Source organism: Camelus dromedarius, chromosome 9 (genome assembly GCF_036321535.1).
Source record: "Camelus dromedarius isolate mCamDro1 chromosome 9, mCamDro1.pat, whole genome shotgun sequence".
Taxonomy (NCBI): Eukaryota; Metazoa; Chordata; class Mammalia; order Artiodactyla; family Camelidae; genus Camelus; species Camelus dromedarius.
The window spans coordinates 44,141,064-44,163,317 of record NC_087444.1 but is presented as its reverse complement, the minus strand read 5'-3'; the positions used below and the strand labels follow the sequence as shown (position 1 = coordinate 44,163,317).

Here is a 22,254-nt window from a genome sequence, read left to right as displayed (position 1 = left end):
TAAGGAGCAAAGCAGAGATTTGAGTTTATTTGGTGCCAGGATTGAAGTCTCCTTCAGATTAGACATGGGCCATACCATCTCCTTCCCCTCATAGGAGCTGGATTCCAGACCATTCAGTGGTTGGTGTTCATTCACTCATTCTTTCTCACAGTCATTCATTAAGTCACTCAGGGACTTAATAACAACATTCTTGAGCTCAGGGTCAGTGCCAGGTGCAGGCTAATCCTGTCTGTCCCCATGCCACCTGCCCACATTTGCCACATTCTCAGGACTCTGCCCTGAGAACCCAAACTCCATTTATTACAAAAGACTGGGTTTATCACATTGTGCTGTGAACAGCCACAGTCCCCACCTTACCCTCAAGGCTCAGAGAGACAGCCTGGGTGGAAGCCCCAACAGCCTTCCTTTGATGCCCCTTCCCCCTTGATGATGGTTCTGGGTGGAACAGGGCTCCTAGACTGAGTCTTGGAGAGGTCCTATGTTTATAAAACCAAATGGGTCCAAGGACCCCAGGCACATATATATATAAAATATATATATATATAAAATATATATATATATATAAAACATGGGCATGGCTTCCTTTCCACGGCGGGTAGGAAGGTAGGACCACCCATGCCCACTGTGGGAGAGAAGGAAGTCGTCCGTGGCACAGACAGGGGTCTGCTCTCAGAATGAGTACAGGCAGCTGCATCAGTCTGAGTGGCTGGTTGGCCTGGCCACCCAGAGGCCTGGGCTGTGGGCCAGTCCTGCCCAGCCCTGGGAGCTCTAGGCCACCTGGATCTGCAGGTCCTCATCCTCGTCCAGGTCACTGGCTCCGTCTCCCGCCTCCTCAGCACCAAAGCGAGCACTGCGGATCTTTCCAAAGAGGGGGGCATTCTGCTGCTGCCTGCGGAGCCTGTGGGGTGGGGTGGCAGGCGGGTCAGGGACGAGTCTAATCAACTGGTGCTGACAGCAGCTACGTCTTCCCTAGCACTTCCTGCTGCCAGACACCAGACTGGGCCTTTTACAAACATTACCTCATCTCACTTCATCCTCCTGGGAGCCCCTGGAATGAGGGAGGTGCTACCGTCAGCCCTCATTTTACAGACAAGGAAACTGAGGCACAAAGCAGTCAAGGAATTTGCCCAAAGTCCCACAGACAGCAGAGCATGGGGCTCGGCTCTGAGAGGTGAAGCATCTGGCTCAAGGTCACACTACTGGGATACAAACCCAAGCCAGGCTCCAAAGACGATAGGGAGAGAGTTGGGGGGTGGGGGTCCTGAGTGGCCTACATCCCCAATGTCAGAACGTGCTCCACCCTAGTTCTTCCCCACGTTAAAATTCCCGAAGCCAAAATTTACGAGGCAAACTTCGCCTCTAAGAAGAGCTGGTAGAGGAAGCGCCCATCCCCCCTCTCCCCTGGCTCCCCACCCTCCAGCAGAGTAGCCGCCCAGGATGCATCTTACTGGAAGGCATGAATTATTAACATGGCAGGGAGGGGCACAGGCGGGGGCCTCCATTACTGCACTGTGATTTAGTGAGCTGTCCCGGAACATTAAAGCACAAAAAGTTGGGAAATAAAACAAGGCAGCGGTCCCGGGCAGCCCCACCCTCCCTGATGGAAGCACTTGAGAGGCCAGGCAGAGCCAGCCTGCCCATTTTGGGAGTTTATGGCTCCCAAAGAATGTGGCCAAGACTGCGGGAAAGCCCCAAGGCTAGGAGGCCTTTTGAGGGGTGTGTGCTGGGGAGTCGGAGTGGGCAGAGCTGGCCAGACCCTAGGCCTGACTTGGACTCATGCCTGCACCCCTGCACAACCCTTTACAGGCAACATCTCAAGCAGATGGGGAAACAGCCTCAGTTGGCCAGGTCACCCAGATGTTAGGTCTGGCTCCGTAGCCTGCACTCTTAGCCATGGAAACTCAGCACACGTTGTACGTGCACTGTAAATATAAGGGCTCAGGTGACAGACGGCCAGGGGCCAGGCGATGTGGCCTGACCACTCACTAGCTATGTGGCCGTGGAAGGACTTACCTCTTGTGCCTTAGTTTCCTTGTCTGCCAGCCCTCCAGGAAAAAAAAAACGTTCCCTTCCCTTCTCTCACAGGAGCGTGGTTCTTGGAGCACAATATCTGACCCAAATACAAAAGCCCTGCTACTATTTGGCATTTATTATGTGCCAGGTATTTTTATAAGCACAGATCAGCTCATTTGAGTCCCACAACCAAGAGGTAAGAATTGTTATCAGTCCCATTTTACAGGTGAGGAAACTGACACCGAGAGGTTAAGTAAGTGGCCCCAAATGACACAGCTACTCAGTGTAGAGCCAGAATTGCCACCACCCAGGCAGTCTGGCTGCAGAGCCTGGGCTCTGTCTATTCTGTGAAATAAGGGAATATAAGTAAGTGCCTCTGCTGGGCTGGCGCAAGAGGAGTTAGTCGTGGAGATGGCGTCTCTCAGATGGGGGCTTGTGAAACGGGGAGGGGCTTGAACTGAATGTTCTCTGACATCTCATAGCTCTAAGGGGAGTCAGGGAGTGTTGGGAGGGAGGCAGGGGAGGAATGCAGAGTGGGTCCCCCAGACCCTCTGGTCCTCTCTCACTGAGGCTGATGGGGCCTGCCTGCAGTTGAGGTGGGGGGCAGGGCTCCTCCATGGTTCCTTGCCCTCCAATCCCTCAGATCCTAGCTGGTCTGGGGTTGCCCCAGCCTGGGGACCCTGGGGCTGCTTGTTCTTTTTATCAAGACTCCCCAGACCAACTGGCCCTACCTGCTGCCCCACCTTGGCCCTGACCTCTTCCTATCCTCTGGCTGCAGGAGACAATTCCAGGGCTCCCAGCTGGTCTTACTTCCTGCACTCCCTTCCCAGGTTTCCTGGAGGGGGCAGGATTCTGGCCCCAGGGTGCCCAGATCTCTTCCTTCTCTGTCTTCCCCACTAGCCCAAGAGTTCCGGGCTCCAACCCTGACCCGGAGGCTTCCCTCAGCTGGAAGTGTCTCTGCCCTGGCTGGGCATCCTCTCCCCACGGGGCTGCAGGCTGGGGCCCACCTGGACTGCACATGCTCCAGCTGCACTTGGAGGTTCTCACTCTGCTCCGTCTGCTCGTCCAGCGATCGCTGCAGCTTACGCGCCTGGTTGTGAGCCTCGTCCAACTGGGGGGTGAGCGGGGCAAAGAGCATGGGGGTCACCTTGGGTTGGGCCAGCCCAGCCTGCCACCTGCTTAGGACCAGCCACTCCTGCCATTCCTCTGTGAGAATGTCCTTCCTGGAGAGAAATTCCTCTCTCTCCTTTGAGGCCCAGACCGAGGCCCACCTCCTCCAGGGAAACATCCCTTTTGCTCCTTTTCTTCCCTGTTGCCCCTCCCTTCCAAACCTACCCAGCCTCCATTGCGCCAAGCCACTGATCCATCTATCAACCCACCCACTCATCTATCCCAATGAATCTGTCCATCTGACCATTCATCCTTGGAAATATCCATCTGCCCAGTGATATGCCCAACGATGCACTCATCATTCATTAATCTATTTAGCCACCCATTCATCCTACCCATGTGTCCTTCCACCCTCCCATGCCTAATTTTCCATCTATCCAACCTTCTGTCCTTCTTTCCCTCTGTCCATTCATTCTTCCATCCACTGACCCAGTCAGTTGTCTGTCCATTTTTCCACTGTCCACTCAGTCATCCATCATCCATCCATCCATTCACCCATTTTCCTAGCCATTCATCCATCCATACATCCACCCACCTATCCACTTATCCACCCAATCACGCATCAGACATCTGTTGTTATATTTCATCCATCTATTCTCTCTCCCTCTCCCTTCCATCTGTCCACCTATTCCTTCACCTATCTGTTTATCCAACCGTGGAGTTATCCTTCTGTCCTTCTACTTAACCACCTCCACATTCATCCACTCATCTATTCAACCACTCATCCACTTTATCTGTCTATTTTTCTTCCCATCCTCCTACTCACACACCATCTGTCACCCACCCACCCGCTCTACCCTGGGTGCCTCCTGAGAGTCAGGCTCATGCCAGGCATCAGGGACCTAGCACTGAGTGACCCAGGAGGGCCCTGCAGCCCATTCCCACCTACCCCAGCTGAGGTCTGCGGGCTGCCCTTTGGGCCCCAGAGGGTGCTCACCTCATCCTCAGCCTGGGCGAGCTCCTTCTTGAGCTCCTCCACTCGCAGCCGCAGCTTCTTCACCTCTGCCTCATGCTGCTCCACCCGCCGGTTGGCGTGTGCCAGCTCTGCCACCTTCTCCTGGAACTGTTTCTTCAGTTTGCCGTGCACGTGCTTCAGGTCGGCCAGCTCCTGCCAGGGAGCAGAGATGGGGGTAGGGCTCCATGGGGGAGGGCACCATGTCAGGGAGCCCCAGGTCAGGCAGTTCTAGGGGTGCTGGTGTCCCTTCTTCCCAGAATCTCTCCACCTGCTGTCTGCAATACTAGCACTGCAGTTGGCTGAGCAGCTAGAGGCTAGAGGGGTCATCTAGTGAGGTGAGAAGGCTTGGGGGCAATGAGGGGAGAAGTGGGTGGAATCAGGGGCTCCATCCTGGACATGTAACTTTGAGGTGCCGACTGGAGATGACATGGAGGTGTCCAGCAGCCTACGAGAGCTGAGTCAGGTTTTCTGGGGAGGGATGAAGTCAGGATTCTTTGGTGTGCATTTAAAACCCTGGGTCTGGGGATGAGTGAAGCTGGTGAGTGGATATTGGAAGAAAAGATATTAGAAGCCAGAGTGTCTGGGAAGAGGATGAGCCACCAAGAAAGGAGCTGCCCACCTCTGAGCTCTGTGATTTCTCTGAGCCTCAGTTTTCACATCCATAAAATGGGGGTAACGGTCTCTTGAATCCAGCCTCTTTGTTCCATCTCCACCAACCTCAGCCCAGTCCTGGCCTCCATCATCTCCTGCTGCCCCAGGAAATGGTGACAGACTCCCCACTGCCCTGCCCCTCTATCTGCCTTACACACAGCAGTCAGTGAGCACTCAGAACCGCAACTTGTTCACACTTGCCTCTTACTCTTCACAGGTGGTCCCCAAGCTTCTGCCTCGCCTAACATGTCCCCTTTGCCCACTCCCCTCCAGCCACACTGGCTTCCCTTATTCCTCCAAAGCTCCATGTATCTGTCACCATGGGATGTGTATCCAAGTTATTTTTAAATCTTCTCCCCAATCAGTTCGCCACCAGTCAATTTCTGCTTTTTCTTGAGATCTCAGCTCAAACGTCACTGCCTCAGGGAAGCCTCCCCAGGACACTGGACCTAAGCCAGGCCCCCTGGTATTCCCTATCCCACTTCCTGTCGCCAGCCATGGAGCTGTGTGATCAGCGTGAGTGTGTGACAGAGAGAGTGATGTCTGCGTTCCCCTGGGCCATCAGGTCCATGAGGGGAGGCCATGTCCATCCTGTCTGTTCACTGCTCTGTCCCCAGCACCCAGAACAAGGCCTACAAATAGCTGGTGCTCAATAAACATTTGTTGGGTAAATAGAAGAGATGTTGAGAGGGTCAAGTGATATAATGGACAAAAGGCACTGACCCAGAACCTGGCCTATAGTGGTGCCCAATAAATGCAGCAGCTGTGATTATCCCTGAGCCTGGCCCACAGCGGGTACCCAGGGGAGCAGCTTGCAGGACGATCACCACATCTGCCCTCAGCTGCTATTCCAGGGTCCCGGGCCCCCTGCGAGTTGGAGCTGGACACACAAGAGGTGCTCTGCCCAGCTCTGGCTGCGCCACCCACTGCCTCACCTTGTTCTTCTCGAAGAGCGCACTCTGGCTGGCCCGCAGGTCGCAGTCCAGTGCGCTGGCTGTCTGCCGCCGCCGCCGGGCCAGCGCCTCCTCCAGGTCCCCGACCTGCGCCCGCAGCTTCTTGTTCTCCCGCTCCAGGCCCAGCTTCTCAGTCTCCAGCCGCTCACGGCGACCCCACTCGGCAGCATTCTCTGCCTGCAGCCGTTCCATCTGCAACAGGGCACGACAGGGGAGGATCCCAAGGGAAGGGGCATGGAAGGGCCTGAGCTCGATGCTCCCCCACCCCGCCTCCTCCTTTAGCCGGTTTTGGCTCCAGGAAGCAGGTCCAGCTGCAGTGGCTATAATTAGCCAGGGCTTATTTCACGGTGTGCAGGATGTGAGGGCGCTTCTGGTCTGTGTGGAAGAGAGGCCCATCCCCTGAAGACTAGAGCACCCTCGGGGTGTCGCTGGTTCCTCCTCAGGGCAAAGGCCCAGTTCCCACCCGCTTGTGAGTGACTGACTGATGGAGACAGGGCCCCTGGCCCCTCCAGCCCCAGGCCCTCCCAGGCCTTGCTGGTGGCCTCACCTCACCCCTCAGCTCTGCCATCTTCCGGTCCATGCTGGAGCGCGCACCCAGCTCATCCTCCAGGTCCTCAGACATGCGGCCCAGCTCATCCTGGTGGGCCTCTTTCAGGATGCTGAGCTGCATGAGATAGCACAGCCTGGTTATGGGAGGACCACCAGCCCTGGGGGATGGGCACTGGTTCAAGAGGGCTCTGCAAGAGGTCAAATAGGCCCCCAGAACAGACCCCAAATCTGACAGCTTCTGCCTCTTCCAGCATCTCTCACCTCCTACCTCATTATTTAGTTTCCCAGTGTCTACTCTTAGACTACCCACGACCCCTCCACCGTCCGTCAACCATTTTCTGTAACAGTAGCCCAGGGTGAGCTTTTGAAAAAGATAAATCCAATCATATTCCCATCCCCAGGTTCCTTCAAATAAAGACAGACCCCTCCCTATGGTCCCACGAAGCCCTACAAGACTGGACTCCTGCCCATCTCCCCTAGACCTCATCTCCCATCCCCTTCCCTTGAGTTCTCTGTGCTCCGGGCACCGCAGCCTCCTCTCCAGTCCTCAAATACACAAGATCCTGTCCACGGCAGGCTTTGCCTGTGTGGGTCCCTCTGCCTGGTACCGTCCTTCCAAGGTATCTTGAAGAACTGACTTCTTTCTCAGGTCTTGCCCTAAATGCCCCTCCTTAGGGGAGGCCTCTTTTGTCCTCTCTGCCTAGAGGGGGTACTTCTCCATCCCATCCCCCACTAGAACGACTGCGTGTCTGCCTGCCCACCTTTGTATCCCTATATGGCCTGGGCACAGGGCAGCCCTCAGTGAACACTGGCCGAATGTACCCAGTGGATGCAGGTGTGCCTGTGGATGTGGGGCTGGTCACATTAGAATTGCCTGGTGTGCTTTTAAAATACTGCAGATTCCTTAGTACAGCAGAAAAAACTGGCAAACTCTTTGCAGTGACATGGATGAGCCTTAAACACTTAATCTTGAAGGAAAGAAGCCAGATATACAAGAGAGTCTTTATAATTAAGTATCTGTAAAACCGCACAGTTGTGTTTTACTCACTTTTCTTCAAAGGATTACACAATTGGAAAAGATTAAAAAGACGGACTCTTGGACCCAACCCTCAAAGATGCTGACTTACAAGGGTGAGGGTGGTGTCTGGGAAGCTCTATTTTAGGAGACTCCTTAAGAGAGTCTACTTAAAGACCAGTCTTCCAGGGCAGTTTCAGGCTCTGAGGTCTGTGATCCTCCTGCCTTCTGGAAAAGCAGGGATCCAGCTCTGATTTCCTTGGGTGGCTGTGCCCCCTGGTGGCCATCAGGGCCTGCACAAGTAGTAAGGGAGGCCCAGCCTGACCCCAGCCAGCTCCAGACTCCGAGTGGAATCTCCTCTCCTGCCAGCTGGAGCCTCAGTTTCCTCATCCGTAAGATAGGGGCATCAGGACCCAGCCTCTTTGACTGCTGTGAGGCTTCAGCAAGATCTCGCACCCACTATGCACCCACTGAACATTACATCCAGACTTTCCCCCTCTGTCTTGGTCTACAAGGCCTGTGGGATTTAGCTCCCCTTGTAATTTCATCTCTCACTAACCTCCAGCTTCACTGGCCTCTATTTCTTGAATACACCATGCTTGTTTGGCCTCAGGACCTTTGCACTTGCTGTGCCTTTGGCCAGGAATTCTGCTCCCATCTCTTCTTGAGTGCCTTCTTTCTTTTTTTTTGGCTCCTCTAAATTCAGTTTTATTTTATTTTTAAATTTAATTTTATTTATTTATTTATTTTTTGAGTGCCTTCGTCTTACCACTTTGGGTCTTGCCTCAAATGTCACCCTTCTAGAGAGGCCTTTTATGACTCACCACCTCATCTCTTTGATTGTGTTTTGACTCTTTCACAGCTTCTGAATTTATATACCTGGTTACTGTTGGTCTCCCCACCCCCCTGACAAGGTGAGTTCCTGAAAGCAGGTACACCATCTGCCCCAGCACTCAGAACAGTGCAAGGCACAAGGCTGGTGCTTGACAGTGAATGAATAAATTCTCTTCTTTCTTATATTCCTATTGCTGAAATTCAACAGTGCAGTACTGCTTCCTCCAGGAAGCCCCCTTGGTCTCCAAGACTCACTTGCTTGAGCATCTCCTGCTTGGTCTTGTTCAGCTCCTCATACTTGATCTTCCACTGGCTGAGTTCCCCCTCCAGCTTCTCGATGTTCCTGCTCAGTGCCATTTTATCCCTGGGGAGGGGAGGGAGGAGGAAGGGGCAGACATGGGGGTGAGCCACTGGGGCCTCTGCTGAGTCTTCCTGTGCAGTCTTTACCTGTCAAGCTCACATCTAAAGTCCTTGCCTCAGTATTCAAGGCCCTGGCACCCCACACTGCGGCAGGCACCCGGTCTTGCATTTCTCCCTGCACAACTGCAGGTGCCCAGCTCCCAGTGTGGGGAGGCGAGCAGTCCTCCAGGGCGCTGGGCATCCCCAGCAAATGCTTTCCTCTTTCTGGCTCTAGGCTCACCTGCCAAATGAGACCCTCATTCTTTCCTATCTGTTTTATATACTGTGGTCCTCTGTAAGGCTTGGTTTGGAAACAGTTCTGCAGTTGGAAAAGCCTGAAAACCTTTCCAGTGACTTGCAGAACTTGGGCTCCCCTCTTATCATCATCACTGGGTGGGAGTCCCATGTTCTCTCATGACCCCCACCCTGCACTCTGCCCTGCATGGGCATGAGTCGCTGTGGGTAACAAGCATGGTGCCTGGCCCTGGCACACGGTGCTCCACACTGCACTGGTCTCCCATTCTGAAAGGTTAATATTTTACACCTCTAACATGGGATCTCAAAAGAGATGAGCTAGCCTTTAGGAGGCATGTCAAAAATCCGTGGCGGTATTTCTGGTTATCACAATGTCTGAGGGTCAGTTAGTGGGCGGGGACCAGGGATATGATGCCCTACAATGCCTAGGACATCCTGTCCATCAGGAATTATCCTGTATTCCATATAAGGAGTACATGTCCCACTCCACAGCCTTGGGGGTGAGAATGGCCTAAGCCTAGAACCTCACTCCAATTTACATATAAAGAGAAAGTACCTTTTGTACAGAGCTTTCCAGGAACGGAATCTCTGTACACACTGAGGGAAGATTGAGCTTTGCTTTGTACAGAACTTTACCAAAGGCTGTCCATCTCTCAGGCAATCTCGTCACCACAGTGACATCATTCGTGTATTTGAGTTGCCAACACCACACAACTGTACCTACTGCTTTTCTAGCTGCCCTAGTGGTGACTTAAACTGGTAAATAAACATAAGGCTCCAGCACAGGGCCTGACTTGGAGAACGTGCTATGGAGGTATTTGCTGGTATGGTTAGCATCACCACTCTTTCATATCAAGGCACAACATACCCAACTGCTTCATTATTTCTGCTAGTGGAGCATTTCCATGTAACAATACACTTACTATAAACTCCTTTCCTTTCTACTTTATATTCCAGTTAGTACAATAGGTTGAGTTTTGTTTGCTTTGCTTAAACAGAAATTTACTGTCTCACAGTTCTGGAGGCTCGAAGTCCAAGATCAGGGTGTGGGTGGGGTTGGTTTCATCTGAGGGCTGTGAGACAGAATCTGTTCCATGCCTCTCCCCTTGCTTCTGGTGGCTTGCCGGCAATTTCTGGTGTTCCCTGGTTTATAGAAGCATCAACCCGATCTCTGCCTTTATTTTCACCAGGGCATTATGTTTATTTTGGAAAGAATTATGCATGTAGTTAAGTTATACTATCTATGCATTTAATTTCTGGACAGAAAAGGGGGTGTATAAAATATTCATCATAATCAGGCTTGTGACCTGATCAAGGTCACTGGTGACCTCCACGTTCTAAATCCACTGATCAGTGCTCAGTCTTCTTCCTACTTAACCAGCTAATCACTCCCTCCTCCATGAAATGGTTTCCGCTGGTTTCTCTGTCCCCTCACTGGCTCCCTTCTTTTGTCTCCATCACTGCTTCCCTCTTTCTCTAAACTTGGTCGGCTCCAGAGCTCTAACCTCTGACCTCCTCCTTATTCACTCTCACCCATGCACACAGCTTTCAGTATCATCTATTTGCTGATGACTCTTGAATTTCCACCTCCAGCCCAGACCCGACTCATGATCTCCAGACTCATTCACGTCCCCAGCTGCATCCCTGCCAACTCAAGCTCATTACGTCCAAAGCCAAATTCCCAGCTGCACTACCTCAGCCTCCCTATACCTCCTCTCCAACTTTTATTCTTGCCCTCGGCTCTCTCTCCCCATGAAGGCAGGGATTTCTGGTCTTATTGCTGGCTGTATCCTCACTGCCGAGCGCAGTGTCTGATCCAGATGCCCAACGTGTATTATTTGAATTAATTAAAAAAAAAAACAACTTGCATTGGGTCCCTGGGGAGAGCACCACTGCTCTAAAGTTCTAAGACTCAAACAGCACCATTCCCCTTCAGAGAGCATCACCGTCTGTGACCCATCCCCCACCCTGGCCCCTGCCTGCCTCCTGGGACTCACTCTCGCTCCTTGAGCAGCACCTTCTGGGACTCATCTAGCCGCAGCCGCAGGGCGGTCAACTTGGAGGCATCCTCCTCGATGGTGGCAGTGTCTTCCCAGGGCAGCCGACTGCGTTCCTGGCGGCCCGAGCTGCTCCGTGGGGCCCCAGCCCCAACACTGCGTGCCTCCCAGCAGCCCTCAGGCTCCTCCGGTCTGCTCTTCAGCAGGCTCTCCACCAGCTCCAGCTCCTGTGGGGATCAAGGCGGAGGCTGGACCAGTGGTCACTGAGCCCTCATCCTCTTGGCCTTCATCATGGCCTCTCCCAGGCCCAGGGTCTGGGATCAGCTTGGTGGGTAACCTTGGGCAAGTCACACAGTCCTTCTGGGTCCCAGTTTCCTCTTCTGCTGCCTGCCTCTCCATCTATGGAGAGGGAAGGACACACCCTCCTCTGGGCCTCCTCCTTCACCTTCTGGAACTGCACACAGAGTCAGCCACTAAGGTTCCCGAAATCCTAGAAGATTCCCCAGAATAGGTGGTAAGCTCCCTGTCCCTGGAAGTATGCAAACATCTGGTGTGACACTGGTGTGAATGAATGTAGAAGCAGGGATTCCTACAATGGATGAGGACTAGATTCCCTCAAAAGGAATTCTGGCTTGAGGATCCCATTTTTCAGGTGTAAACACACGATACATGATAAGTGACATGGTAAAAAGTATACAGTAAGGCGGTCTCTGCTAGCGGAACCAGCTCCCAGACAGGAAGCAATGAGGGATTATTAACCCAATGCTGAACCCCCTTCCTCTTTGCCAGGCTCCCCTTCCTCTTTGTCCTTGCCTGCTGGCAAGGCCTGCCTTTGATCACAGACCCAAAACACCCACGGCCTCTATTCCAGCCTGGCTTTTCCCAGTCTTTTCAGATGAGTCTGGGCCAGGTCCTTCCCCTTCCAGCCCTCGGCTTCCCTATCCAGACTGGGACACTGTCCCTCAGGCCTCCCTGAGGAGTGAGATTCTACTCCTCCTGTATCTCAGTCTGCCTGGGTGGGGTCCTCTGATGCCACCTGATCTAAAGTCCCAATTCACAAATGAGGAAACAGAGAGAATAAGGGATTTGTCGTGGGTCACAGAACACAGACGTGGCAGGGCTGGATAGCAAGCTCAGGCTGCAACCCCAGGGCTCCCGCCACTCTACCTGCCACCCCCTGGACTGTGACTCACAACCAGAACAAGGAGAGGACAGGAATAGTGCTATGAGGCTGGCTGGTATACAGGGGCTCTCACCCTCTGCCCCAAAGAAGAGCAAGGAATGCCACCTCCAAACAGCAGACAGGTCTGGGGAAGAGGAGTTTCAGCCACCAAGAGGCAGTAGTGCCCACTCTAGCCCATAGGGTCCAGGGGGCTGGGCAGGAGAGGGGAGGGGGCAGCCAAGGATCTTAGCTAGAGGAACTGGCCTGACTCAGGGTGGAGTTGGGAGCAACCGGAGCCTGAACTCTGCCCCTAGATGGCCTTCTGGTGACAGGCCTGCTGGTTCAGGACAGGCTGCTCTCCGCACCCACTAGTAATGTTCATGACATGGTATTATCACCAAAGGCTCTGGAGCTCACCTGGGGTCAACTATCCAGCACTCCGGTCACCAGCTGGGAGCCATAGGTACTTAACCTCTCACGGCCTCAGTGTTCTCATTTACAAAGCAAATACCTCTTCCGGTTGCTCTGAGAATTAACTAGATAACGCAAACGCAGAGCTTAGCGCTCTGTTTTGGTGCCCATCCAAGGATGGATGGCATTTCCCAAACTTACCAGGCACTCTCAGCCTCTTGGCTTTTGCACAGAAGTACCATCACCCGGAACGCATTCCTGCGCCATCCTGCTAGTCTCAGCTTAAATGGGACTGCTTCCAGAAAAGTTTCTGTGAAGCTGCCTCCTCAAAGCCGGGATCAGGGATCGCCTCTGTGCCCTACTGCCCTGACAACACCCATATCTCTAAACTTTGACTGACACCTGTTATAAAAATTCACCCCTTGCCCTAAATTCAAATTGAACGAATGAATGGATTCAGCTCTGCTACTAATGGGTGCCTTCCAGGTAAGTTCTTAGAACCTGTTCCTGCTCAAAGGTGATTTTTTGGTACTGTTTATTACTTAGGTGTGAGAGTGGAGGAACCACCAGCACCAGGGACCCTGTGCCCGGGGGTCTCCGGAAGAGAGGTGACCTGGGGCTCTGCAGGTGCAGAGTCCTACACCCAGAAAGAGTGAAAGCTCCCTGTGGACCGGGCCCTCACTGCCCTTACCTTTCTGAGCCAGGCAGCCACGGCTTCGGCCCCTGCCCCGGGACAATCAGCCCCTCCCACTTCTATACCCCGCCCAGCAGCTCCGCCCCACGCCGCATACCTGGCTGCTCTGAGGTCTCTCAGATCCGACGTCCCGCACCGGCTCCTGCTCCCTCTCTGGCTCGGTCTCAGGACCGTCCGGCGTCCTGTCGGCAGTCCCCCGGGCGCCCCGTAGTCGCGCCAGCTCGCGGCCGCGTGCCTCGCACTCGCCCTGCGCCTCCTGGCGCTCGCGCCGCGCGCCCGCCAGCTCCTTGGTGAGCGCGTCAAGGCGCTGGCGCAGCTGGCGCACCTCCTCGCGCGCGCGGTTGCGCTCGGCGCGCACCTTGCTCCACTTCTCGCGCCAGTTGGCCGTGCAGTCCGACCACCAGCGCATGGTCTTCTCCATCTGCGCTGCTCGCGCGCGCGCCTCTTCCAACTCCCGCAGTCGGAGCTCCTCGCGGCTCTCCCAGTCCCCGTCAGCCAGTAGAGAGGGCCCCGGCGGCAGCGGCAGTGCTGGCGGGGGCCCGGGCGAGGGCGTGCCGCTGGGCGGCGTGGGCGGCAGCGAGTCCGCCGGCCCCATGCGCTCGGGCGACGGGCTGCCCAGGATGGTCAGGAGGCTGCCCTTGGACAGCTGCGGGGACTCGGCCAGCCGGGGGCTCGGCCCGTGGCTCATGGTACAGCCGCGGGGGCGGGCCCTGGGCTCGAACTCTGGTACTCAGGGGCGGCGCGTGGGATGTGTGGCGGACGTGATACCACGGTGCATGATGGCCACTGCTACCCGCTGCTCTCCCAGCCACAAGGCGAACCTGTGGGAGAACACAACCATTATTAGGCTGTGGCCTAATAGTTCCTCAGAGCCGTTCAATGATCCTACTGTATTTCTCCAGTCCATTTTGTTTATCGTCTCTGCCTTCACCAGCCACCAGCTCTAGGCCCAGCTCTGTCATCAACCTCATGTAAACCACTGCCCCTTACTGGGCCTCAGCTTCTCCACCTATAGAATGGGGATGAGGGGTGGGGGAGATAAGTGCTTCTAGATCAAGGGGTCCTTCAGATTCACCTGGACACTTGCTTAAAATGCAGTTCCTGGGCCCTAACCCCAAAGAGTCATGTAGGTGTGGGGCTGGAAATTCACATTTAAATCGTCCAAGTTTGGGACATTTGAGTATTTGGTGATGCCCTGTCACCAATCATAGTTCCATACACACAAACATGTGTGTCTCAACCCCAATAACACCTGCATAGACAGAGTTATGCTCCCAGACACAGCCATACAGACCTAGGTTCCAGCTCCCTGAACATCCCTGACTCCCCAAGGGATCCCTGGCAGGCTGAGTGCCCTCTGTGACTCAGTCTCTCCACATAAGACGGTAGGCCAAGATTCCATGTACATGCACAGACACATGCACATCCAGACACACATCTGCAGACACACACGCAACCCCATACACGTAAACACAAAGAGACACGGGCAGAACCCTGCACACTCAGAGATGGCCCCATATGCACACACAACTACATGCACACAAAGAGACTTGTAGACACAGTCACAGACACACCTGAAGACATACACATGGCAACACAGATGAATATACAGATGTGCAAAGACACAAATTCATCCCTAAGGCAAGTAGATGCACACACTCATACATACACACGAACACACATACAGACACACTCCTCCTCTCCCATTTTCCTGGCCCAGCTCTACACAGAGAAGCTCTTGGAAAAGAAAAACAATGTGAGAGCCTGTGGGGGAGGGGAAGGAGGCAGGAAATCCCAGTGCCAGCCCAGCAGCCCCACCAGAGCTGTGCTGGGAGTGGGGGTGGTGAGAAAGGGGTCCTTGGGGCCGGGCTCCTGTCTGCTGGGCCCTTCCTGAAGCCCCTGAACCGAGATGATGACAGGGAGGGGGCCACTGCCACAGCCTCTTTGCTTCTGGGAACTGCCAGGCCTGGCATGGGGCTCAGCAGGGAGGGGGTGGCCCACTCCTTCCAGGAATCCTAAGCCTGTCGCACAGGGGAAGGGCGGGCGCCACCCAGGCCCCTAATGGCTTCCAGGCGCCCACGCTAAAGGCAGGGGTGGGCTCCAGACTCAGCTCCTGTTCCCCTCCCAGTAGCCTGGCTGGGCCCATCCTGGGGGCTGGCAGAGGGGGAGTGGGGACAGAAGGGCTCTGAGGAGCCCTCCTGCCTTTCTTCCTACAGGCCCAGGGTCCCCTGAAGTGTAAGTATGCACATGTGTGGGAAGGGATGGAGGTCCCAAGGTTGGTTTTCTGGAGAAGCCCACCCCCCAGCACATCAGGAACCCTGCACACACACTCAAGAGCAGCTAGACTGCCGAGTAACGCCTCCTCTAACCCCCATCCCACTCACATAACAGCCTTGGGGACACACTCACACAGTCCTGGTAATGTACACACTCACCGAGGATCAGATGCAATACAGAGGTTCCACTTGCAGCTGAGGACAGGCTCCAGCTGCTCTGCCCTGCCTGCCCTTCCCCACCAGGCTCAGGGCCTTTTTCTTCCTCTGGGGGTGTGCATATGTGTGTGGGGTGGCCTCCTGATTCCCGCAGGGTGTCACCAACCCCCAAGGAGCAGGTGGAGGAGGGACCAGCCACCACAGGCCCACAGAGCCTTTCCCACCGAACCCTTCCTTCTCCTGCCTCCCACCAGCCAGACAGGTCTATTCCTGCTCGAACCCTCAGGGTCTCTGCTTAGGCTATTCCCCCACTTGGAATGCCCACCTCAAACTCTGAAACCCCCACCCATCCTTCAAGCTCAGTTCCACCACCTCCAGGAAATGCGTTGATCTCCCCAGCCCCACTCCTTACCTGCAGAGCACAGCCCTGCAAACTTCCACAGCCAAATCTGGCCAGCTGCCCTCTCTCTTCTTGCAGGACAGGCTTCCTCCAACTCAGACAGGACACTTGTACCACCCAGAGCCTCTAGGACTGGCCCTGCATACAGGATTTGCTTTAAGTTGGCTAGTGGGCTGGAGAGCAGAAGGCTGAACTATGACTGTATCCCCTTAGCTAGGCAGCAGGGCTGAATGGAACTCAGCTCCTGAACCACAGCCCCACAGCCATCCTCACTGCTCCAGGAAGCAGCTGGCCACTCACAGGATAGAAACAAGAATGTTTTGATTTGATACTTGCTTCAGGCTAGGTCCTCATCAGCCCTGTCTACAGAAAGTGACCAGTGGTTCCTGCTGCTTGTGGACCTGTTTGGAATGTCTCTTTCTGCTTTCTTTCTCCAGCAGCAAACTCCTATACATCCTTCAAGATCCATCTTTGGTTACCCCTCCTCTGGGAAGCCTTCCCTGACTTCGTACTCAGAGTACGTTAGTGCTCCCAAAGCACTAGCACCTCCCTGTTCTTCAGCAATGGCCACTGTGAAGTCCACAAGGGCATCTCAGTCTCACTGGCTGTCAGCAAGGGCTCATTATATAGCAGATGCTGCAAAAATGCTTTCAAGGCTGATGGTTGGAAGATGGACAGTTAGGGGTTCCCTATAGCCACAGAAAGTTGAGCCATCCTAAGGATCAGGAGTCACTTTGTGGCCAAGCTCTGAGCTAGGTGGGTGTTTGAATCTGTCTGTGGCCAAGGTCAGAGTGAGAGGTCATCTCATGGCCAAGTCAGGGGTCAGGCCTCTTACCTGAGGAAGCCTAACTGGCTCACAGGGGGACAACTATGAGTTTTGTCCTTAGCATGTTTAGATGACTCTCAATATGTAGTGAAAGGAATAAGCAATGTTGAGGCCTGGATGAGGACCAGCTAAGGGGATTTGGCGGGGGGCGGGGTGGGCGGTGCTTGATGGCTACTCTTCCTTCCAGCTCAGAAACCCCCTATGTCCTCCCAGAACCTTTCAGGTGGGGCTCTGGGGCTGGCCTATGGCCACAGGCCTGGCTGTGGGTAGGGAGCAGAGCCCGGCAGGAAACCACAGAGGACAGCCTGATTGGTTAAGTACAGGGTCCAAGACTGGTCAGCCCACAAACTGTGGCTGCCTCTCCCCCTGACCTGCTGCCCAGGCTTCAGCCAGTGGACCTCCAGGAGAGGACTGAGAGGGAGGGAGGCAAGCTGGGCCTGCAGGTTGAACCTGAATCCTGGGATAGGCACCCGTGGCCTGTTCCCAGGTACCCCAGTCTCAGACCGTGGAGCCACAGATATCCTAGATCACTGATTAGAACTCCTTTCTTTACAAATGGGCCAGCTGAGGTCTAGCTGCTTGTCCACATCCACACAGAGGGCTAGCAGCAAAGTAGAGGGGTGGGGAGAGGGCGCTAGAGTGCTGGGATTGGATGTCTCCCCTCCTGGGTTGTGATCACCTGAGGGGCAAGATGCCCCTGGGAGAAAGTACACGATGGGGTCCTCAGGCATCAGGCCAAGTGGACAAGCATAGCTGGTATGGGAGAGGGTGTGTGGGGCTTTCATGAGGGTGGACCTGAGCCCCTGGCCTCTCAGCAACTCCTTGAACTATTCACTTTTGTTCAGAAGACCTCCCACTAGTCCCAGCTCTGCCTTTGATACTCTGTGTGATATCTTCAAGTCCATGCCCTCTCCAGGCCTGTTTCCTTACTGGTACGAAGGGGAGAGATACTAATAGATTTTTAGATTCCTAAAAGCTCTGTCCAACAAGTGGGCAGAACTAGTGCCAACAGGAACTAATCCAACTTCCACAACAGCCCTACATAAACCCACACTTAAGACAGAAAAACTGAAGCCCCGGGTGGGGAAAGGGCTTGCCGGACATCACTTGTTCACACCATGAGAACGGTGGGGCAACCAACCCCCACTCCCTTCTACTTGCACTGAGCCGTCACTCCACCTGTCCCACTCCTTTCAGAAATTCGCTTTCTGTCCTCCCAAGACCAGGAGTCGCCTTAACCTCCCTTCCTCGCCCCTTCCACAGCCGCCCCGCTCCCCCTAGCGGCTGGCAGAGAGCACAGGGGCTCTGGGTCCTGGGCGACGGGGTCCCGCCCACCCCGCCGCGCAGCCCCCCATTGGCAGCCGCAGCGGGACAGGGGCAGTAGCGCCGTGCTCCGATTGGCCCACGCCGCCCGTCCATCCCGCACTCGCCATGGTGACCACGTTGGGTCCCCCGGGAGAGTTCCAAATTCCGCCCCCGCCCGCCACGGCCCCCCTCTCGTCCCAGCCAGGCCCACTGCATTCCGAGGGCGGTCCTGACCTTCCCCCAACTCCCGCAGCCCCTTCACTCCCGAGGCCTGGGGCCCCAGGAGGTGGGGGAACCCGAGGAGGAGGCTAGGAAGTTCTGCTGGGAGTTTGAGGGTTGCTGCGGACGCGGGAGCCCCCGCTGCTCCCCTCTCCTCCAGCACGCCCCTCAGCTTAACCCCTTCCCTCCCGCGGAAGGTTCGCGGCCTAGAGGGAAATCCCGGGACGCGGTGGCTTTCGGCCCCCTGCGCTGCTGTCCCCTCTCACCTCGGCGGGGGACCCGCGGGCTCCGGACGTCCGACCCGCCGCGGCTGGGCGGAGCGGGCACGGGGCTTACAGCGGCCGCCGCCGGGAGGGCCGAGGGAGGGCCGCGGAGTCTCCTCCTCCCTCCCGGGGGGAGGGGAGGGAGAGGGAGAGGAGACGGCGGGGCGGGGGTGGTAGGGCCCTGGCGGGGTTGCGGCCTACCTCTGACCCTGGCCAGGGGTGAGGAACCCCCGCCTGATTTGGGGGCGAGGGTCGCGGGCCGAACCGGTGGGACCAGCACAGAGCGGGCCGGACCCCGACAGAGGCCCCACCCCCAACTGGGGGCCGAGGGTTGGGGGACGGAAGGCAGGGTCTGGGGGCCTCCGCAGGGTTCAGCTTTCCCGCCTCAGGTTTCTTGAGCGCCAACAATGTGCTCAGCGCCCAGAGGCAGAATTGGATACTGTCTTTCCGGGCTAAGCACGTGGAGCGTGTTTACCAAGTGTTGACTTTTGTTACCTGCATTTTTCCCAGGGCCAGCTCTACTACCAAATGGAGGTGGAGCGGCAAGTCGCTGCCCCTCATTAGGCCTCAGTTTCCCCTTTGTACGACACAAGGGCTGACCAAAGTAGCCCCACGGGTATTGAGAAGCGTGGTGGGGCACTTGGCCCGCTGGGCGGAGGTATTCCCGGATGTGCTAGGGTGCTTCCTGACCCCGAGGGGCTGCGGCTGGCGCGTTGGTCGTGGGCAATTATATTCATGTGCCCTTCCAAATGACCTGCCATTTTGGGGCTTCCTCTCTTGGGAGTGGGTGTCTGCGGTTTTGGAGCGAGGGGGAGGCGGGTGCCAGGAGGCCCTCTTCTTACTACATCCTGTCACCTGGAAGGCCGCTAAGATGAAACCATCTAAAAAGAGGACCAAGAATTAACAGAGATAGTGGAGGGAACCTTGAGTATTGGGACTAAAATGATCTAAAAATGATCAAGATAAGTTAGTTTGAACCCGTGGTTAACAGTTGAGACCTGTCTCTTTGTTCCCCTTCATAAGATGTTGAGGGGTTTTGGTTTTTTGGTTTTTTGGTTTTTTACAAATTGAAGGTTTGCGGCAACCCTGTCTAGAGCGAGTTTCTTAGCACCAACAGCATTTGGTTACTTCCTGTCTCTGGGTCACATTTTGATAATCCTCAAAATATTTCAAACCTTCCACCAGCAAAAAGATTACAACTCGCTGAAGGCTCAGATGATGGTTAGCATTTTTGTTCAATAAAGATTTTTAAAATGAAGATAAGTACATTTTTTAGACATAATACTATTGAGCACTTACTAGACTGCCATATAGTTTAAACATAACTTTTACATGCACTGAAAAGCCAACAAATTCATGTGTCTCACTTTATTGCGGTATTTGATTTACTGCGGTGGCTTGGAACCAAACCGGAAATATCTCTGAGATATGCCTGTGTTTAGGTTATGATTGCAGCCATGTACACATTAGAATGAACAAAGAATTGGCTCTTTGCAGCAAGAGGATCATTTTGGCAAAAATATTTGAGGGTTTCACACTCAAGGCTCACTCTGAATCCTTTGATAGTCAAATAATTCATTCTGAAATTTCCTGGTCATTTCTCTTACAGAAGTTCTCTTCCTCTGTGGTCAGTGTCTGCTCCATTTTCATAGCATCACTTCTGTCAACTTCATGAAATCCCACACTTTTTTGCGAGATTTGCAGTTTCGCTTATCACCACTTGCATTGTATTTGCATAGGTAATGTTGATAGCCACTGACAATCAGCTAGAGACAGATTTTGGTGGGAATATGTGGTGTCTGAGAGGGAACTAATCTATAAATGTTGCAGTGGCTGGCCTTTGCTTCCTGTGTACTTTGGACCTGTGAGATGCAGATATTGAGTATTCAGAGGACTGGAATATCCCCATTTTAAATCTGGGGAAATGCTCAGGGAGGCTGTTGGCTCAGACTTACCCAAAGTTTCACAGGCAGTAAGGACAGCCATGGACCAAGAGCTGAGAGTTCTTTCCCAGACTTCTGGAGGTGGCGATATGGATAGAGAAAGTGGAGGAGGCTGAGTTGATGGTGAACCTAAGCTCCCATCATGTCATCACAGTTGGGCCCTCCCTCTGAAGAGAAGCAGCGAAAATACTGTCTTAGAGGTGGCCCTTGTAAGGGGTGGGGTAGGAAAGCTGCCTGCTCATGGAACCAAGACGTGTGCTGACCATAAGCTTGCCAGTTCACATGAATTAACTCAGTTTTATAGCCATCTTTTGAGCTGGGTGGTGCCACCACCTTCTCACAGTGAGAAAAATAACGATCAGAAGACAAGTGAGAGGCTCAGGTCACACAGCTGAGAGGTCTGAGAGCCCTGACTTTCAATCTTATTATTCTCACTTCTGTTCTTAAAATCACACCTCCAGCCAGCTTTCTAGATGCCCTGCTAATCTGGTATGAGCTGCTCAGTGGCCTCCGAGCGGTTTCTTTACCCAGCTTAGCACAGTAGAGTTTCTGACTGAGGCTGTGTTCCTATATCCCGCACTTCAGTTGTTCTCTGTCCTGTCTCTCTGCCACCACTCTTTGCCATCAACACATAGCACTTGTGCCATTATTTACTTAGCATTTTTCTTTAAATTAGTTCACTTTTTTAGGACATATATGTATTTCAGGCTAAATAGGAAATCTGTTATCAGTTGCCATGAATAGAAGAAAATCATAAAAATAAATGTCATCCAAGTAAACATCATCAATCTAGCTAGAAACTTTCTCTTTGTTAAAAAGGGATACAATTTGCATACCCATGTTCATAGCAGCATTATTCATAATATCCAAAAGGTAGAAGCAACCCAAGTGTCTGTTGGTAGATGAATGGATAAACAAAATGTGGTCTATACTTTCAAAGCAATATTATTCAGCCTTAAAAAGGAAGGGAATTCTAATATACTCTACAACATGGATTTAACCATAAATCGTGTTGAATGAAATAAGCCAGTCACAAGCCCTGGTGGTTACCAGGGGCTGCAGGGAGTAGGGAATGGGGAGTTACTGTTTAATGGATACAGAGTTTCAGTTTGGGGAGATGGAAAAGTTCTGGAGATGGATGGTGGTAATGGCTGCACAGCAATGTGAATGTACTTAAGTCACTGAATTTTACACTTAAGAATGGCTAAAACAGTAGATTTCATGTATATTTTGCCACAATAAAAATCATTAAGAATCAGATATCTTAAAAAAAAATCAGATATCTTGTTTTCTATGTCTAATAAAAAGTTGAAGAATGAAAATCAAAAGGATAGAAGGCAGTGGTAGAAATGGAGTAGACACAATTTAGCTTTAAACGGATGCTTCTTCTTGATGCCACCAGGATTGAGAAAGATTGAAAAGGAAATGAATTTTTCCTGGTGTGACTCAGTTTATCTGATGCCCTGTTGGGGATGCCACTTACTGCCCTTGGGCTGATCGCCAGGGGAAACATGCCCCACGTGGAGAGGCTCTTCACTAGGACTGGGGTGTGGTTCTCCCAGGGTGGCTTGCCTCCTCCCTGCCTGGGCGACTGAGCAAGGGCCTGGCATGCCTCCTAAAGTGGAAGCATGTGGAATGTTTTATCGGGGAATTGGAGGCAGAGAAGCCTTCCCAGAGGAGACAGGACTTGAGCTGGGCCCTGAGGGATGGAGAAGAGCTGGAGCATCACCCAGGTATGTACATGTAACAGCAGGAAGAGAGCAGGGAGATGGGTATGGTTATGGCAGGCACTTCTCGAACTGGGTGGA

General features: G+C 53.7%; 1 protein-coding gene across 2 annotated transcripts; it reads right to left on the bottom strand.

Annotated features, from left to right (window-relative positions):
• On the bottom strand, positions 1 to 18,622 carry CCDC102A (coiled-coil domain containing 102A). 2 transcript variants are annotated; one of them, XM_031458371.2, is made up of 10 exons: positions 18,507 to 18,622; positions 15,903 to 16,028; positions 13,156 to 13,879; positions 10,792 to 11,018; positions 8,396 to 8,504; positions 6,290 to 6,406; positions 5,725 to 5,934; positions 4,121 to 4,291; positions 3,021 to 3,124; positions 1 to 898 (listed from the first exon to the last, which is right to left on the bottom strand). In XM_031458371.2, exons 3-10 carry the CDS (start codon positions 13,744 to 13,746, stop codon positions 769 to 771), a joined length of 1,659 nt encoding a protein of 552 aa, XP_031314231.1. In that variant the 5' UTR covers positions 13,747 to 13,879; positions 15,903 to 16,028; positions 18,507 to 18,622; the 3' UTR covers positions 1 to 768. The 2 variants fall into 2 exon arrangements, with proteins under 2 accessions (XP_031314231.1, XP_064345202.1); XM_064489132.1 differs by lacking the exon at positions 15,903 to 16,028 and having other exon boundaries at positions 18,507 to 18,599.
• Positions 18,623 to 22,254: the final 3,632 nt, after the last annotated feature.